This window comes from Gossypium hirsutum, chromosome A13 (assembly GCF_007990345.1).
Source record: "Gossypium hirsutum isolate 1008001.06 chromosome A13, Gossypium_hirsutum_v2.1, whole genome shotgun sequence".
NCBI lineage: Eukaryota > Viridiplantae > Streptophyta > Magnoliopsida > Malvales > Malvaceae > Gossypium > Gossypium hirsutum.
The window spans coordinates 103,992,234-104,017,416 of NC_053436.1; the positions used below are offsets into that span (position 1 = coordinate 103,992,234).

Genomic DNA, 25,183 nt, shown 5'->3' on the forward strand with positions numbered 1-25,183 from the left:
ATTTAATAATAAAATTAAACAGAATTTCTAGAATAGTAAAAATATATCCTCGCTTCGCTTACGCCAAGACTCAAACACAAGACTAAAGGCATACAAAAGCTTATCTATTAAACCAATAGGCACATTCTTAACACAAATTAACACATAAATAAACTTAAGCCATCAGTTCAATGATAGGGGTTATGCCAAAATAAGTTGTAAAATTTAAAAGGAATAACTCGAACCTTCAATCTCAACACATAAACAAAATACTGAACTACAGATACAAAGACCTACTTATCAATAGAATTTATCAAACAATTGGTCAAATTTTGGGGCATTACAAAATGAGTTTTGAAATATATATTTATATAAAATTGGAATTCAACTTTTTACAAAACAATCATTAAGATCGACCGATTTTTTAAATTAAATTGTACCTTTGGAAACACTAAGTTTTTCTATTAAAGTAACAAATATTTTAAAAAGATCGTTTAACAAGGTATTTCAGTGGCCAATGTAATCTTCTGAATTCGGTCGTAACGTCTAGGCTGAGTTTGAGAGATTACAGTAACAAAATTGATTCAGAATAAGTATGAGTGTTGTTTTGTTTAATATATTTTTCAAAATAATATTTTTTGTTTCAAATAGATGTTATTTAAAATATTTGTTATTTAAGAAAAACCATGTTTATAACAAGATTTGAGTTTAAAACATCCATAATATATATCATCTAAGAACAACTTTTGTTGAGAACTGTTAATGTATGAAATATCTCATATTTAAATTAATTGCAGTTTAAGAACATATACATTTAGGATAATCATGATTCATACAAACTTTTTAAAACAATTGTTTTTTTAGAATAGTCATTATTCAAAATAAGCTCTTTTAATAAAAGCATCACAACAAAATAACTATTGCACAGAAAAAGCTCTACTAAAAACAACTATGTTGAGAACAACTATTATTTGGAACAACAACTACTAAGAACAACAATATTGATAATAGTTCCTATACGAAACATGTAAGAACATCCCTTATTCATGTATAATTATTCTTTAAGAGCAACTCACATTTAAAGAGATATTCTGTAAAAGATACTTCGTATGGTACTACTTCATTAAAATAGAAGTGAAAATAATTCCTAAATTTTAGAATTAGGCTCTGTTTGTCTCATTAAAAATGACTTTCAGAAAATGTGTAAAATATTTTCAGTTGTTTGACATATTTCTTGAAAATATTTCATAAAAGTTATTTCAAATGAAAAAAACATACATTTCAGATTTTCTTATATTTTCATTATTTAATTAAGTTTATTTTATATCTATAAATTTATATTTTACATTGTTTTTGCATATATTAAAATTATTTTGTTAAATTTAGTTTCATTACAACACCATTTTTTAGTTACATGACTACTAAGTGAGTATTTTTTATTTAAAAATGTGACATCAACAAAATTGGCAAAAAAAATTAACAATGTTAACAATTGGGCTTGATTTTCAAATTTGAAAAGTAGAGGGACTAAAATCTTGAAAATAAAAGTACATGAACTAACTAAATTCTTAAAAATAAAAGTACAATGATTAAATTCCAAATTTGTGAAGAGTACATGAACTTATGACATATTTTAACCTTTATAATATAAAACATTTACTATTAATATATCTATAATTGTAATAAATATTTATTACTAAAATATTAATATTGAATATTTTTAATAATATGTGAAGAATATTATTTTAAATTATTATTGTTAAAATTTATTATTAAAATAAAATTTAAATATTAAATAATTTATTAAAATACTAATTTATATTAATTATATTAATAATTTATTATATGATTAAATATAAATAATTAAACATGTATGTTTAATAATATTTAAAATTATAATATTTTATATTAATATATTAATAATTTTAAATATTTTAAAAATAAAAAATAAATTTTATTATCAATATAATAATCTTTAAGCTTTATTTAAGTTAATTTCTATATAAAAATAAAATTAGCCATAGAGGAGTTCTTTTCTAAAAAATGATTTACGCTTGGTAAGTCATTTTACAGGAAAAATGGCTTATTTTGGGGCGAAGACAGAAATTCTTTTTAAGGGGTCGAAATTAAATTGTAATTTTTATGATAGTAAAAATATTATTTTAAAAATATTAAATTAAAATTGTATCACTTTTAAGGAGGGTTAAAATATAAATTTACCTTTATCAATTTAAAGGTTAAAATAAAAAAAAATTATTTTAGGAGGTTGGACCCCGAAATTCGCCGCTGAGCTTATTTTATGTTGACAAAAATATTTTCTGTAAACAATTTTACAGTAAAACAAACAAAACGTTATTGATTTTATTTTCATTATTGAGATGATTTAGAAAGCTTAAGTTGACAGATTATATATAAAGATAATTAAAAATATTTCCTCTTAACCCTTCTTTACGAGTTATAAACCTCGAGTATGTATATATATATATATATATTTTAAAACAACTTAAACTCTTTAATAATAACCCTTCTTTATGAGTTATAACCTTGAGTATCTCTTTTCATTTCTTCAACGTCACTAAACAATCAATCTCACTGCCACTATTAATTGCTTAGCTTTTGATCTCTTATTCTTGACAACCATCACAGTTTACCAAGGAACTTTTGGCATTGGTTTAAATATAAAGTATTGAGATTTAAAATTGTCCACTTTTCTCAGTCAACTGAATTTATATTTTTTTCTAGTGCCGTTAACGTGACAGCACTAGCTAATTGTGCGGCTTCTTTCGATGAGCTCTCCGACCAACGACGACACCAGAGGACTCCTTTCCTCCCTCTTTTTCAATATCTCTTATTATTTTTCTGAAATTTCTCAGAAAACCTCAAAATCCACACTTAGCCTCAAGCCAATCGAAGCCCGATTCATCAAATCCGACCGTTTAGTTGTCTCCAAAGTTCAACAGCAACTCCGCAGTTCCGAAATCACTGCTATTTGGGGATTTGGTTAAGATCTAGGGAATTATATATATTTATTTATAATTGTTTTATATTTTAAAATATTTTATTGGCTGCTGCTGCCGCCGCCATTGTTGTTGCCGCTGAAGAAGAAGGAGAAGGAGACAAGTACCGTGACGGAACTTGTCTACCTCTGGGTTTTCTTTTAACGGTGGAGCCATTATCTTTAAGAGGAGACCATTTTTTCGGGGTTTCTTCTTGATGGGTACTTTCTGGTGGGTAGTGTGTAAATGAGAAAATGCAGCCACCATCTTCATTTGAGACTGCCAAAAGGGAAATTAATTTTCTCTCCTACATTTCCTTGGAAAGAAAATTCTCAGTATTAACAACCATGGGTCTTCCTTTTCATGGCTGATAAACCTGAAAAATAATAAAAATATACAAGATTTTAAGCAATTTTGACGATAATGGAGAAGAACCCATAAAGGGATTCCAAATGATTCTGCTTTTAGACTTCAACAGCAGTGAAAAACCCACAAAGATTTTCTGGGTTTTCTAAGATACTGAAGAAAATAGTATGTATACGGTGAGATTTGGAAAAAAAAATAAAACTTAAAAAGAGTTCTTATGAATCTTTGGAAAGATGTTTAATTAGTTATTCCTAAATTATATTTTAGTTTTTTTTATTTATAATTGTTTTATTTTTTAAAATATATTTTTATTAATTTTCAATATATTTGTAAACTTTTTTTAAAAGCTAGCCTTAGGCTGGTTATTGTCTTTTTTTTTCTCTCCATCAACCCTTTCTTTCATTTTCTGGTTATCTTTATTGTCTTCACAAGTTATGATGGATAGATGACGATACTTGTCATTCGTTAAAATTCCACCGACCACCACTAGTTTTTTTTGAAAAATGAATAGCTCTTCATCAATTTCTTAATTTATTTCTGTTTTGAGAGTATTTGAGAATAATAAATTATTTCACGTGTCAATTTGTACCTATGTTGTCTAAATTTTTTTTTTGTTTATTTTTCCATTATTCCACTTCTTATGCATGTAATTTTAGTTTTATAATAAATTTTAGGGATAATTTTATTGTCATCATTTTTAGTTTGGTGAATACTGAATTCTTTTGTCAATTTTTGCTTGTCACTTTAAACCATCCATGGCTGATTTCCTTATTGTATTAAGTGCTTACAATCACTCCAAATATGTCATATTTGAGTTATGACAAAACTAATTATCAACGTGTAATGATATTTTATTAATATTGACGTTAAAACTTTTATTATATTGATTAAACTTATCTTTCACCCTTTACGATAAATATTTATTATTTTCTTTTTTAAAATATATAATTTCATTCAATGAATGAATTAATAATTTATCTAAATTTCTTAACTTTTTCAATATTTTCGTTTTAACTTTATTTCTTAAAAATCAACACTTGGCACTACACTCAATATTATAAGGTTTTATTTTTCTTTTTGGTTTTCTTTGATCCGTTCCAGTTTACTGATTTGAAACATTTCTTTTTCTCTAAAGAAACCCAACCCAATACACCAAACTACTTAGATTTAGACTTGATGAGAAGAACCACAACCATCGGTTGAAATACGAAACATTCTTGATTAAAAATTCACATATACCTTTTGTTCTGATAGAAAAAGTCAAATTGTAATAATCTCTCGTGCTATCACTAAGTCAACATAAGATTTCCAAGATTAGTTTATATGATAATACAACAAACCTTTTAATGGTATTTAAATTTGAGACTCGAGTTTATATAATATTGGATTTTAACTAGTTGAATGTTTAAATCATTTTAGAATATTTGTTCAACTCGTTTTAGTTTAGGAATAAAATAATTTTTTGTTGAAATCGTATTGATTTGAGTTAGTTTTGGATTTAAATCAATTTAGGTTCAAATGAATTTGAGTTGGAGTTAAATTGGTTTGTTAACATTTTGTTACATACCAAAAGTCATATTCGGAGATGGAATTGGATTCTTAGGTTTATATCAAATTTGATAGATCATATTTAAAATATTATATCATATGTAATATATAGATATATTAAGCAAAAAGTCGATTAAGTCTTAGAATAGTTGACATCGATATTATTGCCTGTGTTGAAGGATATGAGTTCAAGCATATTGAAGTGCATTTATCCTCCTATTTAAGAGTTAGGAGGGGTTATGGGTAGTTCTAAGCATTGATTCAAAAAAATATATTAAGCAAAAAGTGTTAATAAAATTTTTAGTCCTTGAATTTTGTAACTAGGTTAACTTTTGTGCTTGTATTTTTTTCTACACTAGGTCCTTAAACTTGGATTCCATCAAAATTTGATGATGTGGTACTCAAATTGTGGTATTGATATGGCATAATCTCGTAATGTCATGTCATCAACTTTTACTTTTATTAAAAGCGGGTAATTCTAGGCATTGTATCAAAAAAATATATTAAACAAAAATAGTTAATATAATTTGTAGTCCTTGAATTTAGTAACTATGTTCACTTTTGTACTTGCATTCTTTTGTGCACTAGGTCCATTTAGCTTGGATTCCATCAAAATTTAATGATGTGGTACTCAAATTGTGGTATAGATGTGGCATAACCTTAGAATATCATGCCATCAATTTTTACCTTTATCAAAAGTTTAGAGATGAAAATGAACCCAAATACTGAAGTCAAATACCAAAATGAACTTAAAAATAGTACATATACTAAAATAGACCTAATAATAAATTTTATGGACTAAAAGTTAAATTAACCCTAAACAAAGTAGAGGTTGAGTAATAGAACTCAATTTCCATGTTCAATAGGCAAACTTGGCTTGTACTATTGACTTGAAACTTGAAAACAAATTTTATTATTTTTATTAAGAAGGTAGGCAAACAAAGCAAACTGATAAGAATGACAGGCATGCAAGTACCACAACCCATTCACAAAAATTTGGGATTCATAAATGAATTGATTAGATCTGCTCATGGGTTGGGTTGTCCGGTCCGGCCCGAAGGTCAGCCTAAAATGTAGGAGGGTTTGAGCAAAAATTTAGGCCCGAAAAATGAGCTTGAACAAAAAAATGAGGCTTATTTAAAAAATGGGCCGGGCCTCGGGTAAGGTATTTTTAGCCCAGGCTTGGCCCGGCCTGGCCCGAATTCACTAAATGATAAAAAAAATTTGCTTTTTTTTTTATTTTTTTTAATTTTTAAATGTTATTTTATTGTTGTTTTCTCCCTATTTTTCTACCATATCACTATTAGTTGCTACTATTTTGTTGTTATTGTTTGGATGTTGCATAAAACTTATTTTATTATTAATTTTGTTATTATTTTAAAGGCATTTGTTAATTTTGTTATTGTTTTAGAGGTATTTACTTGTTAAGTTGCATCTATCTTAGTTCTATTTAAGTCTATATATTTTTTAAAATTTATTTTCAATTTATTGAAAAATATTTATATTGATTTATTTTAGTATTTTTGATGTATTATATATATTTAAAAATTATATAAAATAATATAAAAATAAATACGGGCGAGCAGGGCCTGGCCTGGGTTTTAGTATTTTTATTTGGGTCGAGCTTGGACAAAATTTTAGGCCCATTTTTTGGGCCCGGACCGACCCGAGCCCAATGAATGAGACTAAATTTTTAGTTGAGCCCGACCCGAACCTAACCCGGCCCGGCCCATGAGCACATCTAGAATTGATTAATTGATTCAATTTAAATTAATCAATTTATTTTATATTATCTAATCACATAATATTTTATTTTATCTAATCATTAATTAATGTTTATAAGAAATTAATCCTGATTTAAATAGTACAATTATATTTTTTTGAAATAATAAAAGTGTAAACTTGACATTAGAAACTAATTGTTTATAAATTACTCATTAAAAAACGCAAATCATAACTATTCTTTGTAATCTACTGAAATAGAAACAATTAAATAACAAAATATAATTGTTAAAAATATACTATCAATTTTTTTACTCTTTATAAATTTAAAATTTAATTACTGTATTTTTAATTTTAGAAATTTAATTTTTTTATTTTTCAGATTTTAAAATGTAATTATAATTGTTAATATGATTAAAATTTATTTATTAAATTTGTTAATATAACATTTTAAAATAAAAAATTAAACTCAATTTGATAATAAAAAATAATGCTATAATGAATTTAAATTTAATAAAATAATTTTAAAAATGTTGATAATTAAATTTAATTTTAAAATATGAAAAATAATTTTTTTTTACTCAATTCTATGAAAAGGATTACAGTCTGCTAAGCTTAACTTTGAGAATTTGACCATAGTAAAGTAAAGCAAGAATGTAAGCGGAAGTTGCTTATTTCAAGGCAAAGTGTGATGGGAGTTGGTGTAATATCAATGCATAATTGGCTTTCTTGTTTATTGTTGAAACATCCAAAGGCTTAGCCGCTGTTTTCCTTGTTTTTATTTTATACTATTTGCTTTTATTAAAAAGTTGTCTTTTTCCTTATTGTTGAAATATCCAAAGGTTCCCTCTTCTCTGCCAGCTATTAATTTTGATATTTGATTCTTAGACATTTTTGGGTGTTTCTTATTTTCTGTTTTCAGTTGACTATTTGATTGAAGAACTTTGGAAACAAGTAATTCTTGCCTACTCCTCTGTTATCTCATCTGGTTGTTTATGCCCTTTATAAAGAGTTTCAGAAGCTTGGATTTTGCACTAAGAACATCTTGTTGTTTTCCTTTTGTTAAATTGCAGAGTCTTTTTGATTAAATTGAGGAAATTCAGGGGGAATCGGTCATGGAGGGCAAATGTGCAATCAAGAAAGATGTTACTGAAGTAATATTTCTTCTTCTCAGTCATTTAATAGTGTTGGTGTTTTATGCCATTAGTGTACTGCAAACTTGTTTTTAATCTTCTTGTGGCTTTATGCAGTTAATAGGTAATACCCCTATGGTATATCTGAACCATATCGTCGATGGCTGCGGTGCTCGAATTGCTGCCAAGCTCGAGCTGATGGAACCTTGCTCCAGTGTTAAAGACAGGCATATGCTCTCTTTTTTCATTTGCATTTTTGATTTTGTACATTGTTCACAGCATCTTGGGAAAGTGTTGCCTGCAAATTAACACCTTTGGTCATTGTTTTATCTATGTGCAGGATTGCATACAGTATGATTAAAGATGCAGAAGATAAGGGCTTGATTACACCAGGGAAGGTATGGTACCATATTTCGGATTAATGCATATAAAGTGATTGTTTGATAACCTAACCAGGAAGAAATATAGATCCTATGATCTAATATAGTATGGTCTATTTTTCTGTTTTGCTTGGTATGGTACCTTATTCGGTTTAGCTTTCGGGTTAATGCGTATGAAGTGATGATAACCTAACCGGGAAGGAAGTATAGATCTGAGAACACTTAAATTTAAATTGTTTCGTAAGATTTTGTTATAATGATATCTTCTGCAGTTTTGCTTCAGTTGACTTTTGATCAAATGAGGGGTATTTAAGCTAACAAACTTCTCATTTGTTCTGCTTATGTTGAAATAATATTGGTTAAAGAGTGTCCTTATCGAGCCTACCAGTGGTAATACCGGCATTGGATTGGCTTTCATTGGAGCAGCTAGGGGTTATAAAGTTATTGTCACAATGCCAGCTTCTGTGAGCATCGAGAGGAGAATAGTTCTTCGAGCTTTTGGAGCTGAAGTATGCCTCACAAACCCAGCCAAGGGCTTTAAGGGGGTATTAGACAAGGCTGACGAGATACTGAAGAACACACCTAACGGTTACATGCTACGGCAATTCGCAAACCCTGCCAATCCTCAGGTAGCACTTTACTGTTGCAACATTTCTGCTGTTTCATCGGGTGATGTTTAAAAGAAGTAACGAATTCTTTGTTTAAGATTCATTACGAAACCACCGGTCCAGAGATATGGAAAGACTCAGAAGGGAAAGTTGATGTACTGGTTGCAGGCATAGGGACTGGTGGTACAGTAACAGGTGCAGGGAGATTCCGTAAAGAGAAAAACTCAGAGATCAAGGTTTGTTCCCCATTCGAGACCGAAATTTAGACAAGCAGCCTATGTCCTTGTTGTTATATTCATAAGAGCATATTCTTCTTTTGTCAAAGTATAGGTATATGGGGTAGAACCCGTTGAAAGTGCAGTCTTGAATGGTGGAAAACCTGGTAAATTTTCAAGTCACTTTCATCCTTTTTCATGTGGTTCGTGCTATATCTGGTACTTAACTATTTCTTTCATTGCATTGCCTGTGTGATGCATGTCAAAGGCGCTCATCTGATCCAAGGAATGGGTGCTGGTATCATCCCTGATGTTTTGGATGTTGGCCTCCTTGATGAAGTTGTCCAGGTAAGTCTCAACAGCATGTTCAATATTTCAAACAGCTCTTGGAAACTTTGCAATTGGTTCGATTTCTGAAAAATTAATGAACTTTTGTTTTTGTCACAAGGATAGTACTTGTTTTCCTTCTAATAAACCGTTTTCGTTTGCCATGGCAAGCATCAATCGTCTGATCCATTGATTATCCTGTATGATGGCCATGGTAGCTTCCTAGAAACAGTCCAATGAAACTTTGCACATCAATCACCTGATCCATTGATTCTCCTGTATGATGACCATAGTAGTTCCTAGAAATAGTTCAATGAAACGTCACAATCGCTTCGGTTTCTGAAAAATTAACGATTTTTTCATTTCTGTCATGATAACAGTACCATTGATTCTCCTGTATGTTGACCATAGTACTTATTACTGTTCTAACTTCTTAGGTATCAAGTGAAGAAGCCATTCAAACTGCTAAACAGATAGCCTTGAAAGAAGGTTTACTGGTATGTTTGTAATTGTTAATCAATTCTTACGACCCTCTAGATCACTTGTTCTTCTTTTGTCCTTATTTTCTTGGTCATATGAATAATGTTGACAGGTTGGTATATCATCTGGTGCTAATACAGCAGCTGCAATTAAGTTGGCAAAGAGGCCAGAAAATGCTGGCAAACTCATAGTTGTGAGTTACATTCCCTTCTTCAAGTTTATCTATATCTTATAGGCTATAATAATTCTTGATATTATTCGGGTTCTTCATTTTTTTTCTATACTATTGGTGTTATATACATGAACATAGGCAAAAAACATAAGGAGATATGACCCAAAATGCTCATGTTTTTTTATTTGTTTAAATGGTTATATACGACTAATACTTGAGCTTCTCTGTTTTTATATCAGGTAATTTTCCCCAGCGCGGGTGAGCGTTACCTGTCGTCTGCAATGTTTGAGTCCCTAAGGCATGAAGCAGAAAACATGCCCATTGATTGATGCCATTGTTATCCTCAATCACAAATTCTTTGTACTTTGCATTCCACTGTGAACTATGTCTACCTCTGCCTTCTTCTTTGTACTTTGTGTTCTATGTTATTCGGGTTTAAGATAAATATTAAATACGGGTATGTGTATGACATGTATAAGCTCAATTGTTTTTTTTTCTTTAATTTCCATATTTGAATATTTGGAAGGTTGTCAAAGAATCATATTTTTATACCATATTTGAATATATGTGGATATCGAAACATGAATACCAAATTTAATATGAATTTTTCTAATATAATAGAAAAAATGTGGCATAAATTTAAAAAACAAAAAGTTAAACAAGGTAAGGTGATTAGTAGTTGCGGGGTTGCTCGGAGGGTTGAAAGACATGGGCGGAATGGGATTGGTAGGGTTAAACGATGTAGAATTCTGTGTTGTGGGGGCATTGAGGAAACTAGCGAAACGAGAAACAAATGGATCAGTAAAGGATGGAACAATAGGAAGCGATTATGAACTCTTTTTTAGCAGCTTTTGATAATAACCAAAAGATGAAAATCCGAGGATAAGGAGAATAATAACTCAAAGAAGAAGCCTATAAGGTGGCCATCGAGGAGGATGTTAACACTGCAAAGGTGAATAAGCTGGAGCAAATTCTCATGACATTTTCTGTTTGGCAGAAGGCAGACTTTTGCATCCATGGCAAGAAAATATAAAGGGAGAAGATCAAAAGTTATGTTATTTCGATTCTTTAATTTTTTTGAAGTATTCATGTTTGATATATTTGGATATGAGTATGATTGTATTAGGATATAATCCTATGAAAAACTTAGGAAAGCAAAAAAAAACCTGTTGGATACCCATATTGGATGCTCACTTGGAGTTTGAATTTGGGTAAGGTAGAATAAATGCTATGTTGCTCGGACTTAGGTATGGTTTTCGAAGATGGGTAAGTTCAATTTCATCTAAGCTATCTTATGAATTTGAAAGGCATTTGGAGGTTGATATATGATAAGTGCTAAAAACATGTTCTAATTCCATTCTTAATGCGATTTTGGGTGATTATTCGATGTTAATGGTAAATTTTATGCTTCTACTCCTTTAACTTCATGTTTCTATACTTAGAAAAGCATTAAGGAGTAAAAGGAGGGGAAATCAGAAAATCGAAGCAAGTTACAGGAGCTACATGTGTAACATCCTGATTTTGGGCCTAATCGGAACAATAGTTTCGGGACCAAAAATCTGATGATGAAAATTTCATTTTTAATTATATTTTTATGGTCTATGATTTCACGGAATGATTTTGTGAAAATTTCGTTCGAAAATTTCGACGTTTGGGCACTCAATTTGGTCAAAAGGACTAAATTGTAAAAAAGTGCAAAAGTTGAGTTCTACATATTAGAAGTGTCTAATTGTTATGATTTTTTTAAATTAAAGGTCCTTAAATGATAATTAGACTATTTTGAAGTTTGTGGACACAAATAGACATGGTATGATAGGTTTTTAAAAGTTTTTTATTAAGGGACAATATGCATGTGTTTGAAAAGTTTTAATTTTGGGCGAAATTTGGTAACCCAATTTTGCATGTTTGTGAATGTTTAAGCTGGATAACGCCTCGAACCCTATCCCGGAGTTGGATACGGGTGAGGGTTGTTACAACATGGGTTGACCCCTTCCACATGACCTGATGCTCACATGGCTTGCCATAAGGCCATGTGGTAGGCCGTGTCGATTTCACGAGTTGGCTCTTCAAATAGCAAGAAAACGTGATTTTTTAATTTCTTTCGGGTATTCTAAGACCAATATATGACAAACATAAGAAGATAGGAGTAAGTCGTCATAGAATAGTCAAGAAAGCAACCTAGAAAACACCATTGAAGTCGACTCTGAAGTAAATTTCCGTCAAGATTGACAATTTCCAGTTGATTTCTTAGGAGATTATCATGAGTTTCTTTAGTTCTTTTAGTTATACTGTTTCTTGGTTGTTTTTATTTTCAAGCATGAACTAATTTTCTAAATACCTAAAGGGGATGAACCATATGATGGATTCTGTTGTCTGATTTTTTACTTTACGCAATAAACACTTAGTTTCTTGTTCTTAATTACGTATGCTTAATTCATGGTTTAATATTTCTATGGTATTGATCCATATTTGATGTGTTTAAATCAGAGCAGGAATAGACCTTATTTAAGAGTAGATTTGACGTAATTTAGTGGAGTTGCATGCAATCCTAGAAATAGGACTACATAAATCTATTGGATTAGAGTCAAATCTAATAGAGGTATCCATAAATCGAGTTAATGTGATAATATGGGTTTTAATTAGAAAGAAAATTCAATTAATCAACCTAGAGTTAGTTGCTTTTACTCTTGAAGGAGATATTTGCATAATTTAGGGATTTGTACAGATCAACATACTAAGTAAATAAATTGCGTAATTTAATTTGACAGTGACAGATGAAATCTAAGCGAATTCTTTCCTGGATATTGTTTCGCTTCTTGGTTGTTAATCGTTTATTTTCCTGATTTATTCTTTTTCGTGTTCGTTAGTTAATTAGTTTAGTTAAATTTAGTCTTTAATTAATCATTCGAATTTTTCGGTTAAATAATAGAAAGACAGTAATTACTAGTACTTGTAGTTCTCGTGGGAACGATATCTTTGCTCACCGTAGCTATACTATTAACTGATAAGTGCACTTGCCTTAGTCAAGTTTTTAGATAGTTCATGGTTTGCACATCAATATCCATATATGTTAGAACTGGTTTGTGGGAAGGTCTTCCACAGTCTTACGTTTCATGGGATCATTCTCACATGCCTAGATTTTATTGCCCACTACTTTCATACATTTGTATGTATGATAATGAGATGTGTAGTTGGTGGTTTTTTTATGGGAACCACCATTAGAAATACCAACTAGCATAATGTCTCGAGGCATCAAAAAATAAAAAACAAAAAAATATTTCATCTAGTGAGGTTTTTGAGTGCTTAGAAGACCTTTGTGGTTTTTAATTTTTCGTATAGCTAAATTCGATGGCCTCGTAGTGGTTTTACGTGCTCGATAGTGATGTAACAACATTTGGATTTTGACATTTGGTTCAGACAATGGTTGGAAATATTTTTGTTCGATCTTTTTCGCTGCACTTGTAACAGTCCATTTTTCAATGGTGCCGGAAACAGTAATTTCGGGACCAATATTTTGATGAGAGTCTATAGATACATTTAATTAATATTTATGAGTTAAATATAATATAATAGTGAATAGTGATTTAATAAATTTTATTAATTGGTAAGTTAGTCAAGGTACAAGTGATGCATACCAAAAGTCAAGTGGTTTTGAAAAATGAGGTACCGAGACCTCGTTTTTGTACACCAAGCCTACGAATATTTTTATTAAATATTTACGAAACTATTATATAGGTGAATTGAAGTTTGGTATAAAAATTTTAGTGTTTGGATGGTTAATTAAAGAAAAAAGACTAAAACGTAATAAAAGTAAAACTTCATCACTATTGATTATTTTTAGCTTAAGTGAATAATTAAAGTTTGTTTAAGGATTTAAATGGTAATTTACCACTTTTTAGTTTAGTGGCTGGTTTATACTTGGTTTTAATAATATTATTATAATAAAAGTTAAGTTAAATTTAAGTTAAAATATAGGAAAACATAAAAATATAAGTGGATGGCCAATTTTATCATTCTTTCTTCTTTTCAAAGACTAAAACTCAGTGGATGAAAGCTTGGAGAAATTGGCCGAGTTGCCTTCCTTGCATGTAAATAAATTTTTTACTAGTAATTTTTATATTTTTGAAATCATTGCAACTAGGTTTAGCTAAGTTGTATTTTCATTTTCAAAACTATTCAAATTTTTAAAAATTTTCATTGATGATTTTTGGATGTTCTTGATGTTAAATATAAGATTTTGAAGTTTGGAAATGTTTTAGGACTATTTTGTTAAGTGAATTTTGTTAATTTTGCATGTAAGGACTAATATGTAAAAATGTTAAACTTAGCATAAAAATATTGTATTTTTTAAGTGATTGAAGGCTGATTAGGGATGGAATTAGAACTAGTTATATGTATTGGGGCTTTAATGTGAAATTTTTAATAGTTTCGGGGTTAGGGACTAAATTGAACAAAGTGTAAAAGTTTAGGGAAAATATTTAAAATAGAAATTATTAGTTATATACATAAAAATTAATATGATAATGCATTTTAATTAAATAAATTGAATTTATTTATTATGTAGATCAATGATTGAACCGTACAAAGGAAAACAAAAAAGGGGAAATTACAAAATAGTCCCTAAGAACAAATTTGCTTGCTGGTTGTATTAGGTAAGTTCATACGGTATGTTTGTGTTAAATTTTTACATATTTAAAATTATAGTTGTAAATATGTTTAATTGAAATTCTGATCGTTTACACTTCGATACGAAAAGGTGAGATAGGAGATTAAATTGAACAAAATTGAAGATAGTATAATTCGATATGTAACATCCCAAAATAGGGCCTAAATGGAACAGTGGTTGCGAAACCACAAATCCGAGGTAGAAAAATTTATTTATTTATTATTTTGAGGTTCATGGTATGATTGCATGATTGTGTGAAAATTTCGTGATGAAATTCTATGCATAAAGTGCTTAAGTTGAGGTTAGGGACTAAATCGAATAATTTGCAAAACTTGCATTCTAGAAGTTTTTAGTATGAAATTGCTTTGGAATATTAATTAGGAGGGTTTAAATAACAATTTGACCAATTTTAAGTTCATGGACAAAAATTAGGACATGGAAAGAATTTTGAAAGTTTAGTAAGGAGGGGCAATTTGGTCATTTGGATATTAAATGAATTAAAAAGGGAAAAATAACACAAAAATGGTCATCTTCTCAATTAGTTTCTGCCGATTTTTTCTCTCCTCCATAGCTGGGGTTTTTTCAACTTTCAAGCCTCATAGTAAGTGATTCTAAGCCCCGTTTTTAATGATCTTTACGTTTTTGGAGTCCCGATAACTTGATTAAGCTTATTCTAGCAATAATTCAACCTAGGGTTCATATTTGGAAAAATACCCCTAGCTGAAATTTGTGTATTTTGGTGTTTTATGATAGAATATGAGGTTTTAAATTATGTTAAATAACTTATGCTACTCGGTTTTTAGTGAAAACGAGTAAAAGGGCTTAAATCGGAAAAAAAATACCAATAGTCATAAGTATATGTTAGAGTGCGATTTTGATATTGCCATAGAAGGGAAAAATGATCAGCATGTCATAAAACATAAGAAAATAGGATGAAGTTTAATTTACGAGCCTTGGGGCAAAAGTGCAAATATGTGAAAGTTTAGGAGTAAAAATATAATTTTTCCAAAGTTTGGGTCACAGACTGTTTTAATAAATGTGAATATTAAATAAGTTAAATTTGCTATTATAGATCAAGAAGAACAAAATTCGGGAGTAGATCGGGGAAAAGAAAAAGTAAAGGACTAAATTGTAAAGTTTAGTCACATTTTGTATCAAGGTAAGTTACAGTAAATAAATGCAATTAACTTTTATTTTACATTACTATTGTCAATTTCCAGCATTTATATATTTATGTTATGAAAATATTTAAATTCGAATTTAAGGTGAAGTGATAGAGGAAAAGTGTTAGAAAGCCCCGGTTGAACCCTAGGAATGTTAGGATATTAGGGTTGACAGGACAGAACAGAAATGAGCCATGTAAGTCGATATTAGAAATATGGCTTTGGAGACAGGATTGAGCCATGTAAGTCCATATTATATATGGCATTGGAGACAGGAATAATTCATGTAAGTCCATGTCAAAGACATGGCATTAGCAGGATATTGAAAGACAGGAACGACCCTAGTATCCTTAGTATTCCGAGTGGTTCAACGGGTTAGGGTACGAGTTAAATTACAGTGAATTAACAGCAAAGGAAAAGTAGATTATATTTATGAAAAAGGAAAGGTCAGGTAAAAAAGAAGGTAAGGGAATAAAGAAGAAGATAGAAATTGAGAAGTAAAGAAATTTATGATGTTAGATGATATTCTGCATAATTATCCATTATGTTGAATGTTGTGATTTATTTGTTTGTAAGCTTACTAAGCCCAGTGCTTAATCTCTTTATTTTCTTCTTCTTATAGTACTTATCTAGCCACTCGGGGATCGAAGGAAACGTCGGAGGCCGATCACACTATCAAAGAAATAACTCGGTATAATTAGACGTTTTGTTTTGGGTATGGCATGTATAGAAACTTAGCTACTTTTGGTATAATATGAACAATGAATGATGTGTAAATACTTGCTAGTGATTAGCTAATAAAATGGCCGATGATATACATGTATGATTGAATGGTGATTATCACATGAAAATTATGAAAAATGTGAAAGTAACCTAAAAACAGATTCAAGTAACAGAAATGACGTAACTTTGAAAAATCAGTAAAAATTGTAGAAACATAGTTTGAAGATGAATAATATATGAAATTAAATCTTATTATGTCTATTTTCTTATGGAATAAGCAAAACAGGTAAAGGTATTATATTTTATGAGATATCTGAGTTTTAGTGAAACAGGGTCAGAGCAATTTCTGGATCCCCTATTTCAAATTTAGAAATTCACCATAAATTTTACAAAACTAAGTAGAAAGTGTACTTTATATGGTTAGAATCCTTGTTGAGTCTAGTTTTAATAAAAACAAACGGCTTAGTCATATGAACTTTGTACAGGAAGAAACATGGTTCGTAGTAAGAAGAGGTCAGTGCAGTTGAGTTTTGAAATAGGGGAAACTTTAACTAATAAACTGTACTAATTGGCCAAGTCAAAAATTCTAAAAAAAAATTATTAGATAGATATATGAGTCTTGTTTCAAGAAAAAATTACGGATCTTAATTTCGAGTTTTTAAACTTGAGAAATGAATTTTTAAGCAACCATGACGCAGAAAAATAGTTTATTCCGAAAATTAAAATAAGTGGTTTAGAGTTGTTTAAAAGGTAAGATAAGTTTAGTAACACCTCAAGCTTGAATCCGGTGACGGTTTCGGGCGTGGGGGTGTTACACGATAAATTAAGGAATTGACTTTGAATTGGATTGAAATAAGTTATGTTATGTGATAAAGTGATAATTCGATAAAAATAAGTTAAATTGATTCGATTTAAATTGGCCGATTTAAATTAGTTGTATGTGAAAAGAACTGAATTGAATAGATTAAAAAATATAGCAAATATTATTGATGAGCTATGATATATGTATGAAATTCTTGATTTGATTGATTGATAGTAAATTGAGTAATGAATACTCTATTAACTGTTCGGGCAGAGACGGATATAGTTGGCATGCCATAAGATAGGAAGAGTTCAGGGTTACTTTGGCGATGATTCGATGAGGCACTGGGTGCTAATTTGCTTCGGTTTAACTGATGAGACACTGGGTGTCAAACCTATTTATAGCGCTGGGCGCAACTATTTGCTTCGAGTTTATCCAATGAGGTACTGGGTGCCAAACTGATGTGTTGGTTGGATCGTGTATCTGTATGAGTCCAGTCGTGTTAATAGGGAGATAAAAGATAAAAAAAAATTGATGATAATGAATAAGCATTTGAAATCCATGAAATCGTAAAATTGAATGTGAGATGTGGTATTCGTTATTGAGATGACAAATGGATAAGAAATGGAAGAAAAATGTTAAATGAAATGTTTTTTTTTGTGAAATGTGATGATATGATGATCAGATGATACATATACATATTGATAATCGGTTATATAAAACCAAGGGGCTAATATGAAAACATGATAAATTGATGAATGTGATTCAAAATTAGTAGTATGAAATAAAATAGTGATTGATATTTAATTGACATTCAATATCTATTTGGTATAAAGTTGAATTTCTATGTTCTGGATTGAGATTTCAAATTATGAAATGAAAATCAATGTTGGCATTAATTTGAAATGAGATGTCTTGTAGATAAATAGATTGTATGATAAGTTAAGATAGTGAATTGATTTAAATGATTATTGTTTTGCGAATGGTAATGAAATGTTGGATAAGTGAATTGAATATTATATGATTGAGTTACTATATGGTTTGATAATTGTTGAACTCACCTTTTTTTATATGTAATTTGTCACGATAGGCAAACTTTATGAAGTTAAGTAGCAAGTAGTGTATAATTATAACTTAAGGTAAGTTACTTGGTGTTAATACCTGTGAACTTACTAAGCAATTGTAATGCTTACTCCCTTATTTCATTTTTCCCTGTAGTGTCAACTTGCGGAACGTGTCAGGTGGATCGTCAAGAAGCTCATACATCCTGGTATTGATTCAGTAGTCTTTCTATCGTTTAAAACTCGATTCTGTGGCATGTATATAGGTGAATCATTTTTGGTCATTCTTGAATGTTAATATTTTGGTTCTTGATTAAGGTTTGTGTTTTAAATGGTTGTATGGTATGTACATAGGCTATTTCGGATTGATGGTTTAAAGTTATAAGTTGAAGTTATAATTTGTTATAATGGTTGCCATTCATAAGGATGAATTTAATGATTACAATGGTATGTATATAAAGAGTAAATGATGATTACATGTGTGGTGATGGTATGCTTGATTATGGATCATGAATTAGTTGAGAAATGGTAATCTTGGGTGAAATGTATGGTAAATGTAAATTTGATAGTTGTAGTATATGCATTCATTAAATTAAATTGTTTCAATGATATCGTATATTTTGAGTATGTACAAAGGTAAATTGTACTACGATGATACATGCTTGTATGTATAACTGAGTTTAAGTTTTGAATTTGGTTGTGATGGTGTCAAATGGCATATTAGTTAGTATTAGGATTATGGTACCTAATTGCATACTTAGTTATTAATTATAATAGGTAAGATAATTCGTAGATCATGGTTGAATCATGGCATGTTTGTAATGGATTGAGTGAGTTTTATGCAAGTCATATGTGTACCTATTTGTATCTATGAAATAATATATAGGTTTGGGCATGAATTGAACTTTCAAACTTGATATTTTTGACCATCTCGATTAAAGTATTAATGCATTGGTCCCCAAATGAACAGTGTTTTCAAATTACATAATGCCAAAATGGTATTGATATCAATTTTAGTATCGATACCTATCACAAAAATATAGATACTTATTTCTTTGGTTTCGATACTTAGTTCAAAGCTTTGAAATAATTTACAGTTTGGTCTTTTTTCATGCTTGAATCTAATCTATTGTATTTTAAAGCTCAATTTAGTTCCGTTTTCATTTTTTTAATAATTAATGTGTATATTTATATGATAATTTCAATGTTTTAAATTACATTTGATTGTTCCGAATTTATTTGTAACATTTCGTAGTTCGGGTTTGACAATCAAATCGGGTATAAGATATTACAATATTATAACGTTTAAATCGTTATTTATGCTATCAATATACTCATGTGTCAAATGCGGATATTCAAGCAAACAAAAAGAAGAAAATGTTTTCCACATCAGTGGGCAAGTGCATACACTGTTGACTAGAACCATGGAAACACAATACATTATTTTAAGAATGTAACTAGAAATACTATTCTTTGTAACCTAGTGAACAGGGCCACTTTAATGAGTTATCAGTGAAGTGGCCACTCTACATGTTCTTATATGTTATGATTGTTATCTTCTTTTATTTTTGTCTTTTGTTCATCACTGATAACTCATTGACCATGTAAAGTGACCACTTCACTGCTAAAATGTTCTTATACGTTATCTTCTTTTATTTTTGTCTTCTTGTTTATTGTTGGAATATCCAAAGGCATCCCCACCAACTATTGATTTGTTCTTTGATTCTTTTTACATTCTTGGGTGTTTTCGATTTCCTTTTTCTCATTACATGTTTGACTGATTCTTCTGTTTCCACGGCTTGAGGAACAAGTATTTCTTGTCTATTCCTCTTTATCTGAGCGGGTTGATGCCCTTTATAAACAGTTCAGAAGCTTGCGTTTTGAAATAAGAAAACCTTGTTTTCCTTTGTTAAATTGCGGAAATTCTGAGAGTCCGCCATGGAGGACAAATATGCAATCAGGAAAGATGTTACTGAAGTAATGTTTCTTTTCTTAATCATTTAAGTGTTGTTGATATTGCCATTAGTCTTCTGCAACTTGTTTTAATCTCATCGTGGCTTATGCAGTTAATAGGTAACACGCCTATGGTATATCTGAACAATATCGTCGATGGTTGCGGAGCTCGAATTGCTGCCAAGTTTGAGCTGATGGAACCTTGCTCCACTGTTAAAGACAGGCATAAACTTCATTTAAATTTGATTTTTACATTCTTCACAGCATCTTGCAAACTGTTACCTGCAGAATAATTCCTTTGTTCATTGTTTGTCGATCCGCAGGATTGCATACAGTATGATTAAAGATGCAGAAGATAAGGGCTTGATTACACCCGGGAAGGTATGGTGCCGTATTCGAAGATGCTTTGCTCAGTTTAGCTTCCCGGTTAATGCATGTGAAGTGATTGTTTGATAACCTAACAGGATGAGATATAGACCCAAGAACAGTTAAAACTTCCGATTGTTTTGGAAGACTATCGTAATATCTTCTGCAGTTTTGCTTCAATTGACTTTTGATCAAATGAGGGCTATTTTCCACATGGAATGGTCCAGACACGGAACATTTAAGCTAACAAGTTTCCCGTTTCTTCTGCATATATTGAAATAATATCGGCTATGTAGAGTGTTCTCATCGACACTACCAGTGGTAATACCGGCATTGCAATGGCTTTCACTGGGGCAGCCGGCAGGGGTTATAAAGTTATTGTCGCAATGACAGCTTATATGTTTTATGTTTCATTTATATTATCTAATCACATAATATTTTATTTTATTTTATCTAATTACTTAATTAATATTTAAAATAAATTAATCCTTATTTAAATGTTACAATTAGTGTAAACTTGACATTAGAAACTATAAATTACTCATTAAGAAACGCAAATCATAACTATTCTTTGTAATCTACTTAAATAAATACAATTAAATAACAAAATATAATAATTGTAATTGTTAAAATATACTATCAGTCCTTTTATTCTTTATAAATTTAAAATTTAATTACTATACTTTTATTTTTAAGAATTTAGTCCTTTTATTTTTTAGATTTCAAAATGTAGATTTAATTTTAATATGGTTAAATTTATCCATTAAATTTATTAGTGTAACATTTTGAAATAAAAAATTATATTCATTAGGTAATTTAAAACAAATTGTAATAAAATTAAATTTAACAAAATAATATTAACAGTATTAATAATTAGATTTAATTTTAAAATTTTAAAAGTAAAGTAATTAAATTTTTGAAAATAAAATATAAAGAAAAAATTCTAAATTTACCAGAAATATAAAACTTGACTTCACAGTATGCTAAGCTTGACTTTAGAATTTGACCATGGTAAAGTAAAGCAAGAATATTAGAAAAATTGCTTACTTCAAAGCAAAGTGTGATGGGAGTTGGTGAAATATCAATGCATAATTGGTCTCCTTGTTCCTTGTTGAAACATCCAAAGGCTTAACTGCTGTTTTACTTGTTTTTACTATATACAAGTTTTTTTATAATTTTTTTTTTCTTTTTGTTTATTGTTGAAATATCCAAAGGTCCCCTCTCCTCCACCCACTATTTATTTTGATATTTGATTCTTTGACATTTTTGGGTGTTTTTTTTTTTTCTGTTTTCCGTTACCTGTTTGATTGAAGAACTTGGGAAACGAGTATTTCTTGTTATCTCATCTGGTTGTTTGTGCCCTTTATAAATAGTTTCAGTAGCTTTGATTTTGCATTAAGAACCACTTGTTTTCCTTTTGTTAAATAGCAGGGTCTTTTCGATTAAATTGAGGAAATTCAGTGAGAATCGGTCATGGAGGGAAATTGTGCAATCGAGAAAGATGTTGCTGAAGTAATGTCTCTTCTTCTGTCATTTAATACTGTTGGTGTTGTTGCCATTAATATTCTGCCAACTTGTTTTTAATCTCCTTGCGGCTTTTGCAGTTAATAGGTAATACCCCTATGGTATATCTGAACCATATCATCGATGGCTGCGGTGCTCGAATTGCTGCCAAGCTCGAGCTGATGGAACCTTGTCCAGTGTTAAAGACAGGCATATGCTCTCTTTTTTCATTTGCATTTTTGATTTTGTACATTGTTCACAGCATCTTGGAAAAGTGTTGCCTGCAAATTAACACCTTTGGTCATTGTTTTATCTATGTGCAGGATTGCATACAGTATGATTAAAGATGCAGAAGATAAGGGCCTGATTACACCAGGGAAGGTATGGTACCATATTTCGGATTAATGCATATAAAGTGATTGTTTGATAACCTAACCAGGAAGAAATATAGATCCTATGATCTAATATAGTATGGTCTATTTTTCTGTTTTGCTTGGTATGGTACCTTATTCGGTTTAGCTTTCGGGTTAATGCGTATTAAGTGATGATAACCTAACCGGGAAGGAAGTATAGATCTGAGAACACTTCAATTTTAGATTGTTTCGTAAGATTTTGTTATCATGATATCTTCTGCAGTTTTGCTTCAGTTGACTTTTGATCAAATGAGGGGTATTTAAGCTAACAAACTTCTCATTTGTTCTGCTTATGTTGAAATAATATTGGTTAAAGAGTGTCCTTATCGAGCCTACCAGTGGTGATACCAGCATTGGATTGGCTTTCATTGGAGCAGCTAGGGGTTATAAAGTTATTGTCACAATGCCAGCTTCTGTGAGCATCGAGAGGAGAATATTCTTCGAGCTTTTGGAGCTGAAGTATGCCTCATAAACCCAGCCAAGGGCTTTAAGGGGGCATTAGACAAGGCTGACGAGATACTGAAGAACACACCTAACGGTCACATGCTACGGTAATTCGCAAACCCTGCCAATCCTCAGGTAGCATCTTTATTGTTATAACATTTCTACTGTTTCATCAGGTGATGTTTAAAAGAAGTAACGAATTCTTTGTTTAAGATTCATTTCAAAACCACCGGTCCAGAGATATGGAAAGACTCAGAAGGGAAAGTTGATGTACTGGTTGCAGGCATAGGGACTGGTGGTACAGTAACAGGTGCAGGGAGATTCCATAAAGAGAAAAGCAAAGAGATCAAGGTTTGTTCCCCATTCGAGACCGAAATTTAGACAAGCAGCCTATGTCCTTGTTGTTATATTAATAAGATCATATTCTTCTTTTGTCGAAGTATAGGTATATGGGGTAGAACCTGTTGAAAGTGCAGTCTTGAACGGTGGAAAACCTGGTAAATTTTCAAGTCACTTTCATCCTTTTTTATGTGGTTCGTGCTATATCTGGTACTTAACTATTTCCTTCATTGTATTGCTTGTGTGATGCATGTCAAAGGCTCTCATCTGATCCAAGGAATTGGTGCTGGTATCATCCCTGATGTTTTGGATGTTGGCCTCCTTGATGAAGTTGTCCAGGTAAGTCTCAACGGCATGTTCAATATTTCAAACAGCTTTTGGAAACTTTGCAATTGGTTCGATTTCTGAAAAATTAATGAACTTTTGTTTTTGTCACAAGGATAGTACTTGTTTCCCTTCTAATAAACAGTTTTCGTTTGCCATGGCAAGCATCAATCGTCTGATCCATTGATTATCCTGTATGAAGGCCATGGTAGCTTCCTAGGAACAGACCAATGAAACTTTGCACATCAGTCATCTGATCCATTGATTCTTCTGTATGATGACCATAGTAGTTCCTAGAAACAGTTCAATGAAACGTTGCAATTGCTTCGGTTTCTGAAAATTAATGATTTTTTCGTTTCTTTCATGATAACAGTACCATTGCTTCTCCTGTATGTTGACCATAGTACTTGTTGCTGTTCTAACTTCTTAGGTATCCAGTGAAGAAGCCATTCAAACTGCTAAACAGATAGCCTTGAAAGTTGGTTTACTGGTATGTTTGTAATCGTTAATCAATTCTTACGACCCTCTAGATCACTTGTTCTTCTTTTGTCCTTATTTTCTTGGTCATATGAATAATATTGACAGGTTGGTATATCATCTGGTGCTAATACAGCAGCTGCAATTAAGTTGGCAAAGAGGCCAGGAAATGCTGGCAAACTCATAGTTGTGAGTTACATTCCCTTCTTCAAGTTTATCTATATCTTATAGGCTATAATAATTCTTGATATTATTCGGATTCTTCACTTTTTTTCTATACTATTGGTGATATATACTTGAACATAGGCATGAAACATAAGCAGGAAATATGACCCAAAATGGTCATGTTTTTTTATTTGTTTAATTGGTTATATACGACTACCACCTGAGCTTCTCTGTTTTTATATCAGGTAATTTTCCCCAGTGCGGGTGAGCGTTACCTGTCGTCTGCAATGTTTGAGTCCCTAAGGCATGAAGCAGAAAACATGCCCATTGATTGATGCCATTGTTATACTCAATCACAAATTCTTTGTACTTTGCATTCCACTATGAACTATCTCTACCTCTTCCTTTTTCTCTGTAGTTTGTGTTCTATGTTATTCGGGTTTAAGATAAATATTAAATATGGGTATGTGTCTTGAAAGTTTAAAAAAGAGAGTATTTAATAAAACTGTTCTAAATTTTATTAAGTACAAAATTGAATTTAGATAGAAAAAAAACTCATAACCTAATTGTAAAAATAATTTTCTTATTCTAATAAACTACTAAAAGATAAAATAAAATATTCCTAACAGATCTCAATATATTATTCTATGATTTATCTACCTAAATAATTTAAAAACTATCCCCAAAATATATGGGGTTTCTCAAGTTGGTGCATATATATCAGTTATGCCCAACTTGTTTACAATAAAATCGAAGCTTGTCTTAGAAAGCCCTTTGGTAAGTATGTTAGCAATACGTTGTTTTGAAGGAACAAATAACATGTAGACTTGGCCTTCTTCAATCTTCTCTTTGATAATG

At 30.6% G+C, this 25,183-nt stretch overlaps 1 protein-coding gene and 1 pseudogene across 3 annotated transcripts; both read left to right on the forward strand.

Moving 5' to 3' along the window:
- The first annotated feature begins 7,234 nt into the window (after window positions 1–7,234).
- LOC107893217 (bifunctional L-3-cyanoalanine synthase/cysteine synthase D1) lies at window positions 7,235–10,444 on the forward strand. 3 transcript variants are annotated; one of them, XM_016818157.2, is made up of 11 exons: window positions 7,235–7,565; window positions 7,685–7,765; window positions 7,862–7,971; window positions 8,085–8,142; window positions 8,490–8,753; window positions 8,831–8,968; window positions 9,063–9,114; window positions 9,216–9,295; window positions 9,712–9,771; window positions 9,867–9,947; window positions 10,166–10,444. In XM_016818157.2, the coding sequence occupies exons 2-11, from the start codon at window positions 7,727–7,729 to the stop codon at window positions 10,253–10,255; spliced, it is 972 nt and encodes a 323-aa protein (XP_016673646.1). In that variant the 5' UTR covers window positions 7,235–7,565; window positions 7,685–7,726; the 3' UTR covers window positions 10,256–10,444. The 3 variants fall into 3 exon arrangements, 2 of the variants coding, with proteins under 2 accessions (XP_016673646.1, XP_040941473.1); XM_041085539.1 differs by lacking the exons at window positions 9,712–9,771; window positions 9,867–9,947; window positions 10,166–10,444 and adding an exon at window positions 9,446–9,677 and having other exon boundaries at window positions 7,292–7,565; XR_005907831.1 differs by lacking the exons at window positions 9,867–9,947; window positions 10,166–10,444 and having other exon boundaries at window positions 7,297–7,565; window positions 9,058–9,114.
- Window positions 10,445–18,562: 8,118 nt separating this feature from the next.
- Window positions 18,563–24,785, forward strand: LOC107893218 (bifunctional L-3-cyanoalanine synthase/cysteine synthase D1-like; annotated as a pseudogene).
- Window positions 24,786–25,183: the final 398 nt, after the last annotated feature.